This window comes from Coregonus clupeaformis, chromosome 21, assembly GCF_020615455.1.
Source record: "Coregonus clupeaformis isolate EN_2021a chromosome 21, ASM2061545v1, whole genome shotgun sequence".
Lineage (NCBI taxonomy): Eukaryota > Metazoa > Chordata > Actinopteri > Salmoniformes > Salmonidae > Coregonus > Coregonus clupeaformis.
In genome coordinates this window covers 48,615,387-48,635,386 of record NC_059212.1, presented here as the reverse complement: position 1 = coordinate 48,635,386, position 20,000 = coordinate 48,615,387, and the positions used below count along the sequence as shown (strand labels likewise).

The 20,000-nt window shown below is 42.6% G+C and overlaps 1 protein-coding gene across 3 annotated transcripts in view; it reads left to right on the top strand.

Moving 5' to 3' along the window:
* LOC121535393 (receptor-type tyrosine-protein phosphatase F) overlaps window positions 1-20,000 on the top strand; it is a 419,130-nt gene that overhangs the window by 233,366 nt on the left and 165,764 nt on the right. For 2 of the 3 annotated variants that reach the window (XM_045205949.1, XM_045205948.1), the window contains exons 5-6: window positions 4,836-5,024; window positions 16,673-16,783. In XM_045205949.1, coding sequence (XP_045061884.1) covers window positions 4,836-5,024; window positions 16,673-16,783 — 300 coding nt within the window. Of the gene's footprint in view, window positions 1-4,835; window positions 5,025-8,324; window positions 8,343-16,672; window positions 16,784-20,000 lie in introns of all 3 variants that reach the window. The other variant, XM_045205947.1, reaches the window with a different exon arrangement.

Genomic DNA, 20,000 nt, shown 5'->3' with positions numbered 1-20,000 from the left:
CTGCATCTCTGTCCTCTACTCTATTCTGTACTCACCTCCCTCCCTCCATTCAACCTCCCTCTGCTTCTCTCTCTCCGTCTCTCTCCTCCCCTCTTCGGATTCTACAAGAACCATTATCACTCCCACAAAACACAACCCTATGGAACAATCCTTGGATAGTTTTTCAGAATTCCCTGATAAATTGGGCCACATGGAAAACTAAGGGAATAGAAACCGTAAATTACTTGGTAATAGGAAATGCATTTATTTCCATGACAGAATTCAAAAGCAATTTTGGACTGACCCAATGTAAATAGTTTCAAATACATGCAACTTAAAAGTTTCATATCATGGAATTTCAAATTGAAATCGTTTGAACATCAGAGCAATCTTGAGGGAATCCTATTTGAGTCAGAAAAGGATGTTCATATGATATTTAAGATATGCAAAACCTTGCAGAGAGCATATCCAACTGACAATCTCTTAGAAAAAAAATATAAACTATTGGAACAAAGACTTAAAAATATACAATATTGGCACAAGATGGAGGGAATGATGGAGCAGAACTAACTAAATTACAAGTAACGAAAATGTACGCTTAATCTAGTATAAACTAATGTATAGAATGTTTTATACAAGAGACAAAATTCACAAATTCAACAGCACAACAGCAGAGTCATGTCGTAAGTGTAAAACTAACAATGACTCAATAACCCATGCCTTCTGGGAATGCTATAAAGTCCAAAAGTTATGGGCGGAGTTAGAAAGTTAGCTGTGGTTCTAAAGCTGCGGTTCAAAAGCTGCGGTTGTAAAGCTGCGGTTCTAAAGCTGCGGTTCTAAAGCTGCGGTTCTAAAGCTGCGGTTCTAAAGCTGCGGTTCTAAAGCTGTGGTTCTAAAGCTGCAGTTCGAAAAGTTGCAGTTCTCTTCAGTTATTTTGTGGAGAGACCAAGAAGAGTGACAGAGTGAGAAAGATAGAAACAGAAAGAGAGAGAGAGATACATTGAGACCAAGAATAGAGGGATCCCCAGCATCCTCTCTCCTCTCTCCTTGCTAGTAGACCTGGTGTGTCTCCTCACGACACGTTCCAACCCCGTCTGACCCTCACTAGATGGCTGCCCAATTACACTCCTACCCATAGGAGACAGCGGGCCATTGTTGGCACGCTCTTTAGATTCATATCAGCATCTGTGGCACCGACGTGACCAGCCACTCAGACCACAACACAGTGACGTTATGTCTTAGTAAAGGAGCGAACGTGACTCATCATACAGTGCATTCAGAAAGTATTCAGAACCCTTCCCGTTTTCCACATTTTGTTACGTTACAAGCCTTATTCTAAAATTGATTCAATAAAAACATTTCCTCATCAATCTACACACAATACCCCATAATGACAAAGCAAAAAAGTAAATGTATTAAAAATATAAAACATAAGTACCTTATTTATAGAAGTATTCAAACCCTTTGCTATGAGACTCGAAATTGAGCTCAGGTGCATCCTGTTCCCATTGATCATCCTTGAGATATTTCTACAACTTGATTGGAGTCCACCTGTGGTAAATTATATTGATTGGACATGATTTGGAAAGGCACACACCTGGTTATATAAGGTCCCAAAGTTGACAGTGCATGTCAGGGCAAAAACCAAGCCATGAGGTCAAAAGAATTGTCCGTAGAGCCCCGAGACAGGATTGTGTCGAGGCACAGATCTGGGGAAGGGCACCAAAACATGTCTGCAGTATGGAAGGTCCCCAAGAACACAGTGGCCTCCATCATTCTTAAATGGAAGAAGTTTGGAACCACCAAGACTCTTCCTAGAGCTGACCGCCCGGCCAAACTGAGCAATCGGGGGAGAAGGGCCTTGGTCAGGGAGGTGACCAAGAACCCGATGGTCACTCTGACAGAGCTACAGAGTTCCTCTGTGGAGATGGGAGAACCTTCCAGAAGGACAACCATCTCTGCAGCAGTCCAACAATCTGGCCACTCTACTTTATGGTAGAGTGGCCAGACGGAATACACTCCTCAGTAAAAAGCACATGACAGCCTGCTTGGAATTTGCCAAAAGGCACCTAAAGGACTCTCAGACCATTACATTTTAGTCATTTAGCAGACACTCTTATCCAGAGCGACTTACAGTTAGTGAGTGCATACATTATTTATACTGGTCCCTTGTACAGCTCCCTGTGTGTGTGTGTTTGTGTGTGTGTGTGACTGTGTGTGTGTCTGTGTGTGTGTGTGTGTGTGTGTGTGTGTGTGTGTGTGTGTGTGTGTGTGTGTGTGTGTGTGTGTGTGTGTGTGTGTGTGTGTGTGTGTGTGTGTGTGTGTGTGTCTGTGTCTCGGTGTTAGCCACATTTACTAACAGCTCCCCTGCAATGCTAACACTAGGCAGCTCTTCAGCAACGTACTGTATGGCCCCTGTCCTCAGCAGCCACAGCAGCTGTTTGTTTCTTGAATTATTCCCAGTTTGTGTTTCTGATACCAGGAAGCTGCCTCTTGAATGATTCCCAGTTTGTGTTTCTGATACCAGCAAGCTGCCGACTCCCGTGAGGTTTTTCTCCTCGCCCTCTCTAAGCTCTCAAAGCACATCCTCCTCCTTCTCAGAATGTTCCAACCAATTTATATTTGTTGTCTGCATGGGCTGCAACTCATACACCTGGGGAGTATTCACTAGGAACACAATGATAGCAAACGGAACAAACAGGGAGGGACCTGCCTGAAATTTTCAAATAGAAACTATTGTTTTTTGTTTTTTTTGCAAAACGGTTTCTGTTGTGAAACGTTTTTCCACGTTTTTCCACGGGTAATGAATACACCCCAGCACAGCCAGGGAGCGATCTGAAAGTAGCACATCAAAACAACACATCTAGTAGCTGTGCGTACTATACAGCCTATTGGCTATCGCTGAGTTGTGGGCGATATACCGTTTATACTGGATACCGGGGTATTTCGAAAAAACAGACGGTATGATTTTCAATACGGAAAAAAAAAAAACGAAACAACTATTAGTTAAATATAACTATAAGAAATCTAAGGTGTGTCAAATAAATTATATCCAGCTCAGGGCTCCAGCTTTGCATTTGGTTTGCTAACTTGCTAGCTAAGTGGCTAGATGTCAAGATCAAGCTTCTTGGTTACAGCAGAGACATTCAATCCCCTCCTAGATCAAGATCCCTGTTGCCTAAATGTATTACTATTGTATCGTTTTTTTTTTATAGCGCCCCCTTGTGTGCACTTCCGGTAATACCGTATACCCCGGTATGGTACAGAAACGGTATGACGGTCTGAACATCTGGATATGGCCCAACCCTACTGAGTTACCGTATCATGTTGACTTGATGCCGTACATTACTAGATTACGGTTCTATCAGTAAAGTACTTTGTAGATAATGCAATATCTTGAGGTACAACTGTATTGTTTGGCTCCGTGTCTCTGTTTGCTTGCAGTGTAATAATAATAATAATAAAATGCCATTTAGCAGACGCTTTTATCCAAAGCGACTTACAGTCATGTGTGCATACATTTTTTTGTGTATGGGTGGTCCCGGGGATCGAACCCACTACCTTGGCGTTACAAGCGCCGTGCTCTACCAGCTGAGCTACAGAGGACCACGGTCTGAATGTGTAGCGGTCTGAATATTAACCTGGGGTTAAGTATGTAGCCTGAGTGCCCAGTCGCAGTTCATACAGAACACCTACAACTACTGTTTAACAACAACAGCCCTTCCTCTAACCTGACCTCAAGCCACTGTGCACCACAAGAATAGAGGTGCTGGATTTCTCTCAGGAGACCATCAGCATATGAAGAGGCAGATGAAAAATAGCTGATAACAGTGAAAGAGGAACAAAGTAGGGCTATGTGCCGATTCTCCGCCCTTTTCCAGAGGCGTTCACTTGCACACTCCTCGTCATTGATTTTAAAAGCATAGAATTCCACACTTGAGGAGAGGAAACAAATAATCAGTCATCTTAAAGGCTTTGCATCTTCTCGTTTCAAAATAATACTCTTTACGCTTTAGGCCAATAGCATCACAGTCAGTCATCAGTAAAAGACATTCAAGGAATAAACGAGTGAAAATCATAAATCATAAAATCGTCAATCTCCAATCCCAAATGATCTCTCTGCAGAATGGATTTCTCACTGGAGCGATGCATTTGTCATGGCTCTGCATTGCCTCTTGTTCCTGATGTTGTGATGAGTTAGATTATTGTCTTGCTGGTTAGAGCTTTGAGTGTCTAATGTAGGCTTCAATGCCCTCAGGCTGTTTAGAGCTAGGCTACCTCTCTCTCTCTCTCTCTTCCTCTCTCTCTCTCTCTCTCTCTCTCTCTCTCTCTCTCTCTCTCTCTCTCTCTCTCTCTCTCTCTCTCTCTCTCTCTCTCTCTCTCTCTCTCTCTCTCTCTCTCTCTCTCTCTCTCTCTCTCTCTCTCTCTCTCTCTCTCTCTCTCTTCCTCTCTCTTCCTCTCTCTCTCCCCCCTCCGCCCCCTCTCTCTCTGTCTCTCTGGTTAATACATGCTATGAAAAATCACCGTTTCTGTTGTTATGTGAAGTCACATCCTCATGGGCTGTACATTTATATTCTCATCTAATTTAATTTTTCGGTGGAAATGTTGTAATTTTCTTTGTGCAGCAATAGCAAAAAATACAGAAAACAGTCGATTTCCAAGGTTGTGCAACCTACTCCCTCCCCCACTCTCAAAGGGCTTTGACAAATGCCATTGCTCCACCATAACCATTCCTGACTAGCTTTTGATGCATTCCTCTCTTTTGTCGCTTCTCCTGATGTTCTTTGTTTTCCTGATCAAGTCCCTCTGTATTCCATCATTCATACTAATCATACATCTACCTGTCCATTCTACAGAGAACCAGATCCCACATGGGTTTCCCAACATAGACATGGGTCCCCAGCTGAAGGTGGTGGAGAAGACCAGGACAGCCACCATGCTATGTGCTGCCAGCGGCAACCCTGACCCAGAGATCACCTGGTTTAAAGACTTCCTGCCTGTAGATATCAACAGCAGCAACGGACGAATCAAACAACTCCGCTCAGGTAATGACGTCTACTCACCCTGCAACTCCTTTCCACTTAATGAAGGCCCATTCCTGCTTAGTAACACACACTTAATGAAGGCCCATTCCTACTTAGTAACATACACTTAATGAAGGCCCATTCCTGCTTAGTAACACACACTTATTGAAGGCCCATTCCTACTTAGTAACATACACTTAATGAAGGCCCATTCCTACTTAGTAACATACACTTAATGAAGGCCCATTCCTGCTTAGTAACACACACTTATTGAAGGCCCATTCCTACTTAGTAACATACACTTAATGAAGGCCCATTCCTACTTAGTAACATACACTTAATGAAGGCCCATTCCTACTTAGTAACATACACTTAATGAAGGCCCATTCCTACTTAGTAACATACACTTAATGAAGGCCCATTCCTACTTAGTAACATACACTTAATGAAGGCCCATTCCTACTTAGTAACATACACTTAATGAAGGCCCATTCCTACTTAGTAACATACACTTAATGAAGGCCCATTCCTACTTAGTAACATACACTTAATGAAGGCCCATTCCTACTTAGTAACATACACTTAATGAAGGCCCATTCCTACTTAGTAACATACACTTAATGAAGGCCCATTCCTACTTAGTAACATACACATGATACAACTTTCCATGTAATAGTGTGTTTATCAGTGCTGCACAACTTTCACATTGCAGTGAGAATTTGCAGTGAGAATTTGCAATATATACACTACCGTTCAAAAGTTTAGGGTCACTTAGACATTTCCTTGTTTTCGAAAAAGAAAAGCAATTTTCTTCTGAAACTCGTCAGTCTATTCTTGTTCTGAGAAATGAAGGCTATTCCATGCGAGAAATTGCCAAGAAACTGTCTCAACTTCAACAGTGAAGAGGCGACTCCGGGATGCTGACCTTCTAGGCAGAGTTGCAAAGAAAAAGCCATATCTCAGACTGGCCAATAAAAATAAAAGATTAAGATGGGCAGTCTGAGATATTGCTTTTTCTTTGCAACTCTGCCTAGAAGGTCAGCATCCCGGAGTCGCCTCTTCACTGTTGAAGTTGAGACAGTTTCTTGGCAATTTCTCGCATGGAATAGCCTTCATTTCTCAGAACAAGAATAGACTGACGAGTTTCAGAAGAAAGTTCTTTGTTTCTGGTCATTTTGAGCCTGTAATCGAACCCACAATTGCTGATGCTCCAGATACTCAACTAGTCTCAAGAAGGCCAGTTTTATTGCTTCTTTAATCAGCACAACAGTTTTCAGCTGTGCTAACATAATTGCAAAAGGGTTTTCTAATGATCAATTAGCCTTTTAAAATGATAAACTTGGATTAGCAAACACAACGTGCCATTGGAACACAGGACTGATGGTTGCTGATAATGGGCCTCTGTACGCCTATGTAGATATTCCATTAGAAATCAGCCGTTTCCAGCTACAATAGCCATTTACAACATTAACAATGTCTACACTGTATTTCTGATCAATTTGATGTTATTTTAATGGACCAAAAAATTGCTTTTCTTTCGAAAAAAAATGACATTTCTAAGTGACCCCAAACTTTTGAATGATAGTGTATGTAGCATGTAGAAATTATCTTATTTTCATTAGAAAACAGTATATATTTAAATATTTTTGGACTGCCCACATACAGTACCAACTGGACTGTGCACAAACTCCACATACCAAAATGCTAAAATGAATTAGTGGTCTCCAGCAGTGCAGAAAATAAAATAATTGAAGTTGCCCTTTTCAATCAAGAGGAACTTAGCTGAGCCCTTCTTAAACATGAGGACGGCGGGGCACGGAGTAGAGAGCGTTAGGATGCGTCCCAAATGGGACCCTAATAGGGCTCTGGTTAAAAGTAGTGCACTACAGAGTAAATAGGGTGCCCTTTGGGACACATCCTAAGAGGAGACAGTAATTCCAGCCTGGATTGCATCAGCGAAGATCCAGCCTGGATTGCATCAACGAAGATCCAGCCCGGGAGAGACGAAACACACAAACACTGAAGAAATTTATCGATGGGCCTCTCTCTCTGCTCTCTCTGTTCTCAAGGCTGGGTAAATAGACAGCTTTAACCCTGACCCCAGATCAGATTGGGGAGAGGCCAGAGTTAAGAAGATTAGATAAATAAACATCTTTAAGGGCTGACTCCGGGTCTGTCAGAACGTAAAGAGAGAGTTAGAACGATTAGTGGCTCTTTAATTCTCCTCATCATTTAGAGGAGATTTTACTGCAAGCCTCCAACTCCAGGCACGCATCCCAAATGGTACCCTATTCCCTATATAGTGCACTGCTACCCATAGAGATCTGGTCAAAGGTAGTGCACTATATAGGGAATAGGGTACCATTTTACCATCACAGAGGTGGTGGCTACCCAGACTTTCTGCTTTTCACCCCCTACCTACATGTACATATTACCTCAATCAATCACCCCAACTACCTCGTGCCTCAGTACACTGACTCGGTAGTGGCGCTCCTTGTATATAGCCTGCATATGGCCTCGTTATTGTTATTTTTATTGTGTTACTATTTTATTTTGATCTATTTGTAAATGTTCTTACTTTTTAACTGCATTGTTGGGAAAGGGCTCGTAAGTAAGCATTTATTTCACGGTAAAGTATGCACTTGTTGTATTCGGCGCATGTGACAAATACAATTTGATTTGATTTGAGGTGAGAGGCCCTTTCTCTTCACAGAGTTCTGTCTTTCTGTCAGTCAGGCAGTCAGTGGCTGATTCCCAAACAGCACCCTATTCCCTACACAGTGCACTACTTTTGGTCAGAAAAGTGGAAACTGCTGATTAGTAGTATCTCACACACACACACACACACACACACACACACACACACACACACACACACACACACACACACACACACACACACTAACAAGCCCTGCTAACCCTAGCCTCTGTAGCTGTCTCCTGATCTGCATATCTGCTGCATATTGACCTTACTCTAACCCCACCCACTACCTGTCATCTGGCTAGCGACTACCATGGGCTAGCGTTAGCTCTACAAACTGTTATTGATACCACTACATCACCCACACAATGGTTACATCTCTTTCCAACTGAAACAGTCAAACGCTCAAACGTCCTCTCTTCTAGCCTCTACGACCAATCAGCTCTAGATTTTAATTATTTTACTAACCACTTTGAATGATTTCCTCTAACTTCTAGACCTCCAGGTTATCTATTTAACCCTGTGTTACTTTCATTAATTTGCCTTCTCTCCTCTCTTTCTGTCTCTTTTACTAACGCTCTCTCTCCAATCTCGTTTGCATTCAAATTACCTCCAACTAGGCGGTACACCGATTAGAGGTAAGGATGATGGAAAATAAATGTGTATTAAAAAAATGTCACCCCCATCCCTCCGTCACTTCAACCTCGACCTCCGTCAGCGTCTCTTAACCTTCTACCTCTCCATCTCTCCTGTCAACTCTGGCCCTTACCACCACTTCCACTGTGTCCCCACAGTCTTCACACTGTACAGCCCATTCTCTGTTTGCTGGTAGTGTGTCCTTCTCCCTGAACAAACAAATTAACACCAACGCTTTCCCAATCAGTTCATCGGGGGTCCTCTACTTTCAGATGAATGCATTGGGAAACACTGGACAAGGCAGACACAGGTGATAGCTAGCTACTTTGTGCATAAGCTTCTCCACACGTTCTTGGTTTTTAGTTAAAATATGAACCCTATGATTTTTAAACCACTGTAGACCAACCTCCTTCCCCAGACTCTTCCCCGAGCTGTAGGAGAATGGTTTCATTTTAAGTACAGGGCCTGTCTTGCCACTAGAGGATATCGGCCTATCTCTGGTATCCATGGACGACTTTGTCTGAATAAAATGTAAATGACTTGATTTGCATACGGGTACTACAGCCCTCTGATGGAAATAGTTATCTGTCCCCGGAGTGGAAGTAGCGTTTCAGTTGATCTGTAGTGGTAATGGAGGCTGTGTGAGGGTAGCTGTGTGAGGGTAGCTGTGTGAGGGTAGCTGTCTGAGGGTAGCTGTGTGAGGGTAGCTGTCTGAGGGTAGCTGTGTGAGGGTAGCTGTCTGAGGGTAGCTGTGTGAGGGTAGCTGTCTGAGGGTAGCTGTGTGAGGGTAGCTGTCTGAGGGTAGCTGTGTGAGGGTAGCTGTGTGAGGGTAGCTGTGTGAGGGTAGCTGTGTGAGGGTAGCTGTGTGAGGGTAGCTGTGTGAGGGTAGCTGTCTGAGGGTAGCTGTGTGAGGGTAGCTGTGGGGAGGGTAGCTGTGTGAGGGTAGCTGTGTGAGGGTAGCTGTGTGAGGGTAGCTGTCTGAGGGTAGCTGTGTGAGGGTAGCTGTGTGAGGGTAGCTGTCTGAGGGTAGCTGTGTGAGGGTAGCTGTCTGAGGGTAGCTGTCTGAGGGTAGCTGTGTGAGGGTAGCTGTGTGAGGGTAGCTGTGTGAGGGTAGCTGTCTGAGGGTAGCTGTCTGAGGGTAGCTGTGTGAGGGTAGCTGTCTGAGGGTAGCTGTCTGAGGGTAGCTGTGTGAGGGTAGCTGGGGGGAGATGATGCCATGGGGGTTGGTCTCTGGAGGAGATGATGCCATGGGGGTTGGTCTCTGGAGGAGATAATGCCATGGGGGTTGGTCTCTGGAGGAGATAATGCCATGGGGGTTGGTCTCTGGAGGAGATGATGCCATGGGGGTTGGTCTCTGGAGGAGATAATGCCATGGGGGTTGGTCTCTGGAGGAGATAATGCCATGGGGGTTGGTCTCTGGAGAAGATGCAGATTGACAGGTTGGTGACAATAGATAGATTAGTATGCAGGTACATGACTGAGCTGCATCAGGAAGAGATGAGGAAGGCGTGTGACGGATTTGAAAGATCACTGATGTTGTCGTAACATCTATTAGTTGGTGTCACCAACACACACACACACACACACACACACACACACACACACACACACACACACACACACACACACACACACACACACACAGACACACACACACACACACAGACACACACACACACACACACACACACACACACACTTGTATGTTTCTTTGGTTGGTGCTGAACCTGTTTGTTACATTCATCCCATAATACATTGCTGCTGTCCAAAACGTGTCCTGACATTGTACGCTCATTATTTGTCACCATCTGCAACCTGTATGTTATCTGGTGTTACATACATTCTTACAGTATAATTCTATAGATGATTACTTCTGGTTTTACACAGGGTATTTACATGGCTTGCTGGTACTCATTTGTGAAAGAACAGTGGGTGGTTGGGTATGTTGTTACTTAGTTTACGTATCATAAATGTATGGATGTACAGTTGAAGTCGGGAGGTTTACATACACTTAGGTTGAAGTCATTAAAACTCGTTTTTCAACCACTCCACACATTTCTTGTTAACAAACTATAGTTTTGGCAAGTCGGTTAGGACATCTACTTTGTGCATGACACAAGTAATTCTTCCAACAATTGTTTACAGACAGATTATTTCACTTATAAATTACTGTATCACAATTCCAGTGGGTCAGAAGTTTACATACACTAAGTTGACTGTGCCTTTAAACAGCTTGGAAAATTCCAGAAAATGATGTCATGGCTTTAGATTGGCTAATTGACATCATTTGAGTCAATTGGAGGTGTACCTGTGGATGTATTTCAAGGCCTACCTTCAAACTCAGTGCCTCTTTGCTTGACATCATGGGAAAATCAAAAGAAATCAGCCAAGACCTCAGAAAAATTATTGTAGACCTCCACAAGTCTGGTTCATCCTTGGGAGCAATTTCAAAAAAGCCTGAAGGTACCACGTTCATCTGTACAAATAATAGTACGCAAGTATAAACACCATGGGTGTCACGAATACAGCCGAGGCTGCCCCTCCTCCTTGCTCGGGCAGGCTTCGGCGTTCGTCGTCACCGGAGTACTAGCTGCCACCGATCAATGTTTCTGTGTTACACTAGTCTTGTCTTTATTAATCACACCTGTTACCCATTATGCTTATTTGTGTCCCTATAATTACCTCTGTTTTCCCTCCTGGGTTTGTGCGTGATTGTCCGTTGTCTTACGTCGTTTGGTGAGCTGTTGTACTGCTCTTCCCTGCGTGGAGGGTTTGTTATGGTTTACTTTTGTTTAGTAAATCAATTAATTTTCTCAGTTCTGTGTCCTGCGCCTGATTCCGTTTCACCACTTCACCCAGACGTTGACAATGGGACCACGCAGCCGTCATACCGCTCAGGAAGGAGAGGCGTTCTGTCTCCTAGAGATGAACATACTTTGGTGCGAAAAGTGCAAATCAATCCCAGATTAACAGCAAAGGACCTTGTGAAGATGCTGGCGGAAACAGGTACAAAAGTATCTATATCCACAGTAAAACGAGTCCTATATCGACATAACCTGAAAGGCCGCTCAGCAAGGAAGAAGCCACTGCTCCAAAACCGCCATAAAAAAGCCAGAATACGGTTTGCAACTGCACATGGGGACAAAGATCGTACTTTTTGGAGAAATGTCCTCTGGTCTGATGAAACAAAAATAGAACTGTTTGGCCATAATGACCATCGTTATGTTGGTCCTCTGTAGCTCAGCTGGTAGAGCACGGCGCTTGTAACGCCAAGGTAGTGGGTTCGATCCCCGGGACCACCCATACACAAAAATGTATGCACGCATGACTGTAAGTCGCTTTGGATAAAAGCGTCTGCTAAATGGCATATTATATTATTATTATTATGTATGGAGGAAAAAGGGGGCGGCTTGCAAGCCGAAGAACACCATCCCAACCGTGAAGCACGGGGGTGGCAGCATCATGCTGTTTGGGTGCTTTGCTGCAGGAGGGACTGGTGCACTTCACAAAATAGATGGCATCATGAGGAAGGAAACTTATGTGGATCTCAAGACATCAGTCAGGAAGTTAAAGCTTGGTCGAAATGGGTCTTCCAAATGGACAATGACCCAAGCATACTTCCAAAGTTGTGGCAAAATGGTCAAGGTATTGGAGTGGCCATCACAAAGCCCTGACCTCAATCCTATAGAAAATGTGTGGGCAGAACTGAAAAGGCGTGTGCGAGCAAGGAAGCCTACAAACCTGACTCAGTTATACCAGCTCTGTCAGGAGGAATGGGCCAAACTTCACCCAACTTATTGTTGGAAGCTTGTGGAAGGCTACCTGAAACGTTTGACCCAAGTTAAAAAATGTAAAGGCAATGCTACCAAATACTAATATAGTGTATGTAAACTTCTGACCCACTGAGAATGTGATGAAAGAAATAAAAGCTGAAATAAATAATTCTCTACTATTATTCTGACATTCCACATTCTTAAAATAAAGTGGTGATCCTAACTGACCTAAGACAGGGAATTTTTACTAGGATTAATTGTCAGAAACTGTGAAAAACTGAGTTTAAATGTATTTGGCTAAGTTGGATGTAAACTTCCGACTTCAACTGTAAATATGCAGAGACATATTTATTATTCTAACATGAAGTGCAGGTAAATCTGTCTGCTGCCACTGCTATTCTATTGCTGCCAATTTCTTTGTGTTTGGTATTCAGCCAAAAAGAAGCCATCCCCTAAAGTGCTGAAATAGTGTAATTCAGCAGAACTACCTCTACTCTCAATGCCTCAATGTCTTTCTCTATCTGACACTTCTATTTTCTATTCAGCTGAGTTGATGATAATAGTAGCTTGATGATAATAGTAGCTAGATGATGACAGTAGCTAGATGATGATGACAGTAGCTAGATGATGACAGTAGCTAGATGATGATGACAGTAGCTAGATGATGATGACAGTAGCTAGATGATGATGACAGTAGCTAGATGATGATGATGACAGTAGCTAGATGATGATGATGACAGTAGATAGATGATGATGGCAGTAGCTAGATGATGATGACAGTAGCTAGATGATGATGACAGTAGCTAGATGATGATGATGACAGTAGCTAGATGATGATGATGACAGTAGCTAGATGATGATGACAGTAGCTAGATGATGATAACAGTAGCTAGATGATGATGACAGTAGCTAGATGATGATGACAGTAGCTAGATGATGATGACAGTAGCTAGATGATGATAACAGTAGCTAGATGATGATGACAGTAGCTAGATGATGATGACAGCAGTTAGATGATGATGACAGTAGCTAGATGATGATGACAGTAGCTAGCTGTGTGTCCTACTGACTACACTTAGGGAGGTACATCCCCTGGGTCGTGTTGCGCTGTGAAGAACATACACACACTCCCCCCACACACACACACAGAGACACACTCCCCCCCACACACACACACACAGAGACCCACACACACACACACACATTAGTCTTCTGTCTAGATGGCTGGCTGTTACCTGGCTGTTACCTGGCTGTTACCTGGCTGTTACCTGGGTGTCTACATACTACAGTAGTTAGAGCCATCTGGCAGAAACACTTTACCTTTCTGAGATGGAGACTACATCCCAAATTCCCTACAATGGTACCCTATTCCCTACAATGGTACCCTATTCCCTACAATGGTACCCTATCCCCTACAATGGTACCCTATTCCCTACAATGGTACCCTATTCCCTACAATGGTACCCTATCCCCTACAATGGTACCCTGTTCTCTACAATGGTACCCTATCCCCTACAATGGTACCCTATCCCCTACAATGGTACCCTATTCCCTACAATGGTACCCTATCCCCTACAATGGTACCCTATTCCCTACAATGGTACCCAATCCCCTACAATGGTACCCTATTCCCTACAATGGTACCCTATCCCCTACAATGGTACCCTATCCCCTACAATGGTACCCTGTTCTCTACAATGGTACCCTATCCCCTACAATGGTACCCTATCCCCTACAATGGTACCCTATTCCCTACAATGGTACCCTATCCCCTACAATGGTACCCTATTCCCTACAATGGTACCCAATCCCCTACAATGGTACCCTATTCCCTACAATGGTACCCTATTCCCTACAATGGTACCCTAGCCCCTACAATGGTACCCTATTCCCTACAATGGTACCCTATTCCCTACAATGGTACCCTGTTCCCTACAATGGTACCCTATTCCCTACAATTGTACCCTATCCCCTACAATGGTACCCTATTCCCTACAATGGTACCCTATCCCCTACAATGGTACCCTATTCCCTACAATGGTACCCTGTTCCCTACAATGGTACCCTATTCCCTACAATGGTACCCTATCCCCTACAATGGTACCCTATTCCCTACAATGGTACCCTATTCCCTATAATGGTACCCTATCCCCTACAATGGTACCCTATACCCTACAATGGTACCCTATTCCCTACAATGGTACCCTATTCCCTACAATGGTACCCTATCCCCTACAATGGTACCCTGTTCCCTACAATGGTATCATGTTCCCTACAATGGTACCCTATTCCCTACAATGGTACCCTGTTCCCTACAATGGTTCCCACGGGGGGCCAGTATGAAAAATAAATAAAAATAATAATAATGTATGCACTCACTAACTGTAAGTCGCTCTGGATAAGAGCGTTTGCTAAATGACGTAAATGTAAATGTACCCTATTCCCTACAATGGTACCCTATTCCCTACAAAGTGCATTACTTTTGAACAGGGCCTTTAGGGGATTACCATACAGTACATAGTGCACTATATACGGAATAGGGTGCCATTTTGGGACTCCCGGTGGTGAGGAACAGCCAGGAAGTCAGTAACAGAAGCATTTATTGATCCCAACCCTTTATGGGTACTTAGCAGAACACTTGAAGAGGGAGAGACTGATACATACACCTTTAGTGGCACTGGCAGACCAGAAGTTCCCAGAGATAATGTCAACCTGGTTAACAAACATTGACCAAGAGGATTGAGACTTTCTGATGTTCAGGTTGGTTAGTTAGCCTAGGTCTTACGTCAGTGGACCTGTCAATACAGATCGTCATTGTAAATAACAGTCTGTTCTTTAATTGGGCTCACAGTATCTTGATATTTAAAGGTTAAATAAATATAATAAATAAACTGTGATGGAACCTGGGTTTGATTGGAGCTCAGATGGAACCTGGGTTTGATTGGAGCTCAGATGGAAACTGGGTTTGATTGGAGCTCAGATGGAACCTGGGTTTGATTGGAGCTCAAATGGAAACTGGGTTTGATTGGAGCTCAGATGGAAACTGGGTTTGATTGGAGCACAGATGGAACCTGGGTTTGATTGGAGCTCAAATGGAAACTGGGTTTGATTGGAGCTCAGATGGAAACTGGGTTTGATTGGAGCTCAAATGGAAACTGGGTTTGATTGGAGCTCAGATGGAAACTGGGTTTGATTGGAGCTCAAATGGAAACTGGGTTTGATTGGAGCTCAAATGGAAACTGGGTTTGATTGGAGCTCAGATGGAAACTGGGTTTGATTGGAGCTCAGTAGTTATTCATCAACATGAATCAGCTGTTGGATGGTCCCCTCATCTCACCTGGTGAGAAGGGCATCACTCTCCCTCCCTCTCCGCTGGTTAAGTCTTTAGCAGCACCTGATTATCTCCTGTCTGAAACCCTGGACTCAGATATATGGCTTCTCTCAGAATATATATATATATTTTTAAAGAGAGATATGGGAAATGTAGGCTTAACTGGACTCTGACAGCATGTGGAAGGAAGCATTAAAGTGGCACTATAGTCCACTCTGTATTGCCTAGTCTTAACCACATCCTGATGGCCTTGTAGTCGTTGTAGAGTAGCTTAGCCTAGCTTAGCGTTGCTAGCCTAGCGACCGTCGCCTGGGATGTAGCCTAGCGAGAGCCTTTTATGAACTTACTGTCTTTTTGTCATGTCAGTGGTTTTCATAGGCAGAAAAGGCAGAACTAGATGTGAATATGACGTCTTGGTGAGGTGATTAATTGACCTCTTAAGTCGTGGACTCGATATTAGTGTCTCTCCAGCTGTTTTTCCTGACAGGGCCAGACAGAGAGAGTTAAATATGTTGATGTGTGGGACACAGCTCACGACACTCTTAAACCAGCAAAATCAGCTAAATGCTGATGCGTCGTCGTAGGCAAATTGTTAGAGAACAACTAACACCCTATTCATAACACTTCATCATGCGTACTGTAGAGAGAGAGAGAGGTGATTGACTGTGATGCTCTGTAGAGATAATTAGAATGCTACTTCTTATGAAGTTAGCAAACACCTCATGCAGAAGAGAAAATACACTTGTAAGTTAGATGTACTAGATGGGGCATAAATCTGAATTAGTCATGATGATGAAAAGGAGATGGTCAGGAATCGTTGATCAAAGGTTGTCAAACTGTTTTAGAATTAAGGTAATCTAAACCTTTTCTTTCTCAATGTTACTTCTTCAAGGTAAACCCTATCAGAAACCCTGTTAGATTTAGTAGGTGGTGTGTAGTCCTGAATAAACCCTATCAGAAACCATGTTAGATTTAGTAGATGGTGTGTTGTCCTGAAATGGTCTATAATGAAAAAGAGAATGTCAGAAATAGTAAATCTAAGGTTGTCAAACAATTTTAGAATGAAGGTAAACCTCTTTTTTCAATGCCCACGCTAGCATAATACTTAGAATACACTCCCAACCCATTACGTCACTCTTGAGTATTACGCGCCAGTGACATTGAGACAGAGCCCTTCCTCTCTCCATGTCCCAGATGGTAACTGTGTCGTTAACCCCCTTCCTTACAGGAGCCCTGCAGATTGAGAACAGTGAGGAGTCAGACCAGGGGAAGTATGAGTGTGTGGCCATGAATAGCGCTGGAACGCGCTACGCCGCCCCAGCCAATCTCTACGTGCGAGGTAAGATCCTGCAGTTCACATTTCCCTCCGTTCATTGGTCCATCTCTTCATCGGTCTTTATGTCCTCACCTAAACAGCAATGTCATGTTGTTTTCTTCTGAATCACTAACCATAACCACATCCCACAGGAGCTCTCTCTTTCTGTCTACCAGGTGCTGGCTCTGTCAAAACAGCTGCAGCCAAAAACGTTTTCCGCCTCCGACTATGAAAACATGCCAGGGCTTTATATTTTGACACTGTCAGTTGAAGGTTTTTAGTTCTCTCCTCTCCTCTCTCTTCTCCTCTCATTTTACATTGACGTGTTAGTCATTGCAGCAGATGCTCTTATCCAGAGAGACTTACAGTTAGTGCATTCATCTTAAGATAGCTAGGTGGGACAACCACATGTCATAGTAAGTACATTTTTCCTCAATAAAGTAGCTATCAGCAAAGTCAGAGCTAGTAGGGGGAAAAAGTCAAGTGCATGTATTAGTTCTCTCCTCTCCTCTCCTCTCCTCTCCTCTCCTCTCCTCTCCTCTCCTCTCCTCTCCTCTCCTCTCCTCTCCTCTCCTCTCCTCTCCTCTCTGTATCATGGTTGAGCTGCTACAGATCCTGGTGGTTCAGAGTTAGGCCAGTTTCTGTTATTGTTGTTGTGATTGTGTGAAGAGACTGACAATGACATGAGTGTGCTGAGGATAAAGGTCAGGGTTAAGTCCAGGACACAAGCCACTGAGACTTTCACAGGTACATGAAACAAAGAAACGGAGAGAGGAAGAAGAGAGCAATGTGCTGCCATCTGTAATAATGGGAGCGCTAGAGGGAGAGAGAGACCTTTGTATCACTGACTCTCTCTAGTACTTCAACTTGTCCAACTCATGTAATTACACATAATACATTTAAACCAGACTAGACAGACATGATACATTTAAACCAGACTAGATTTAAACCAGACTAGGTAGATATAAACCAGTCTAGATTTAAACCAGACTAGGTAGATATAAACCAGTCTAGATTTAAACCAGACTAGGTAGATATAAACCAGTCTAGATTTAAACCAGACTAGGTAGACATGATACATTTAAACCAGACTAGACAGACATAATACATTTAAACCAGACTAGATTTAAACCAGACTAGGTAGACATGATACATTTAAACCAGACTAGGTAGACATAATACATTTAAACCAGACTAGGTAGACATGATACATTTAAACCAGACTAGATTTAAACCAGACTAAGTAGATATAATACATTTAAACCAGACTAGATTGAAACAGACTATATTTAAACCAGACTATATTTAAACCAGACTAGGTAGATATACACCAGTCTAGATTTAAACCAGACTAGATTGAACCAGACTATATTTAAACCAGACTAGGTAGATATACACCAGTCTAGATTTAAACCAGACTAGATTGAAACAGACTATATTTAAACCAGACTAGGTAGATATAAACCAGTCTAGATTTAAACCAGACTAGTTAGATATAAACCAGACTCGATTTATGACGAGACTAGGTAGATATAATACATTTAAACCAGACTACATTTAAACCAGACTAGGTAAATATATACCTTACTAGATTCAAACCAGACTAGGTAGATATAAACCAGACTAGATTTAAACCAGACTAGGTAGGTTTAAACCAGACTAGGTAGATAGAGGTCTGTAAGTAATCCTAACAAAACAAACAATAGAACTGATTCAAATAAAGAAAAACAAAGTATTCAGTCGTGTGTGTGTGTGTGTGTGTGTGTGTGTGTGTGTGTGTGTGTGTGTGTGTGTGTGATGGTTGGCCGACTCGAGCAGAGGTGTGTTTTTCCAAGGTAATTACAGTGCCTTCAGAAAGTATTCAAAATTGATTAAACAGATTTTTTCTACACCCATCTACACACAATACCCCATAATGACAATGTAAAAACACGTTTTTAGAAATGTTTACAAATATATTGAAAATGAAATACAGAAATATCTCATTTACATAAGTATTCACACCCCTTAGTCAATACTTTATAGAATCACCGTTGGCAGCGATTACAGCAGTGAGTCTTTCTGGGTAAGTCTCTAAGAGCAACATCTGCCCATTATTATTTTCAAAATCCTTCCACCTTTGTCAAATTGGCTGTTGATCATTGCTAAACCATTTTCAGGTCTTGCCATAGATTTTCAAGCAGATTTAAGTCAAAACTGTAACTAGGCCACTCAGAAACCATCACTGTCTTCTTGGTAAGCAACTCCATTGTAGATTTGGCCTTGTGTTTTAGGTTGTGGTCCTGTTTAAAGGTGAATCCATTTCCCACTGTCTAGTGGAAAGCAGACTGAACCAGGTTTTCTTCTAGGATATTGCCTGTGCTTAGCAGTTTCTTTTTTTTATCCTGAAAAACTCCCCAGTCCTTAACGATTGCAAGCATACCCATAACTTGATGCAGTCACCACTATGCTTGAAAATATGGCGAGTGGTACTCAGTAATGTGTTGTATTGGATTTGCCCCAAACATAACACTTTGTATTAAGGACAAGTTAATTGCTTTGCCATATTTTTTGCAGTATTACTTTAGTGCCTTGTTGCAAACAGGATGCATGTTTTGGAATATTTTTTATTCTGTACAAGCTTCCTTTTTTTTTTTTCACTCTGTCAATTAGGTTAGCATTGTGGAGTAGCTACAATGTTGTTGATCCATCCTCAGTTTTCTCCTGTCACAGCCATTCAATTTTAACGTCACCATTCACCTCATGGTGAAATCCCTGTGCGGATTCCTTCCTCTCCGGATGCCTGTATCTTTGTAGTGACTGGGTGTATTGATACACCATCCAAAGTGTAATTAATAACTTCACCATGCTCAAAGGGATATTCAACGACTGCTTTTATTTTGTACTTTTACCCATCTACCAATAGGTGCCCTTCTTTGCGAGGCATTGGAAACACTCCCTGGTCTTTTTGGTTGAATCTGTGTTTGAAATTCACTGCTCGACTGAGGGACCTTATAGATAATTGTATGTGTGGGGTACAGAGATGAGGTAGTCATTCAAAAAATCATGTTAAACACTATTATTGCACACAGAGTGAGTCCATGCAACTTATTATGTGAATTGTTAAGCACAGTTTTACTCCTGAACTTATTTAGGCTTGCCATAACTAAGGGGTTGAATACTTATTGACTGAAGACATTTCAGCTTTTCATTCTTAAATCATTTTACAAAATTTCGAAAAACATAATTCCACTTTGACATG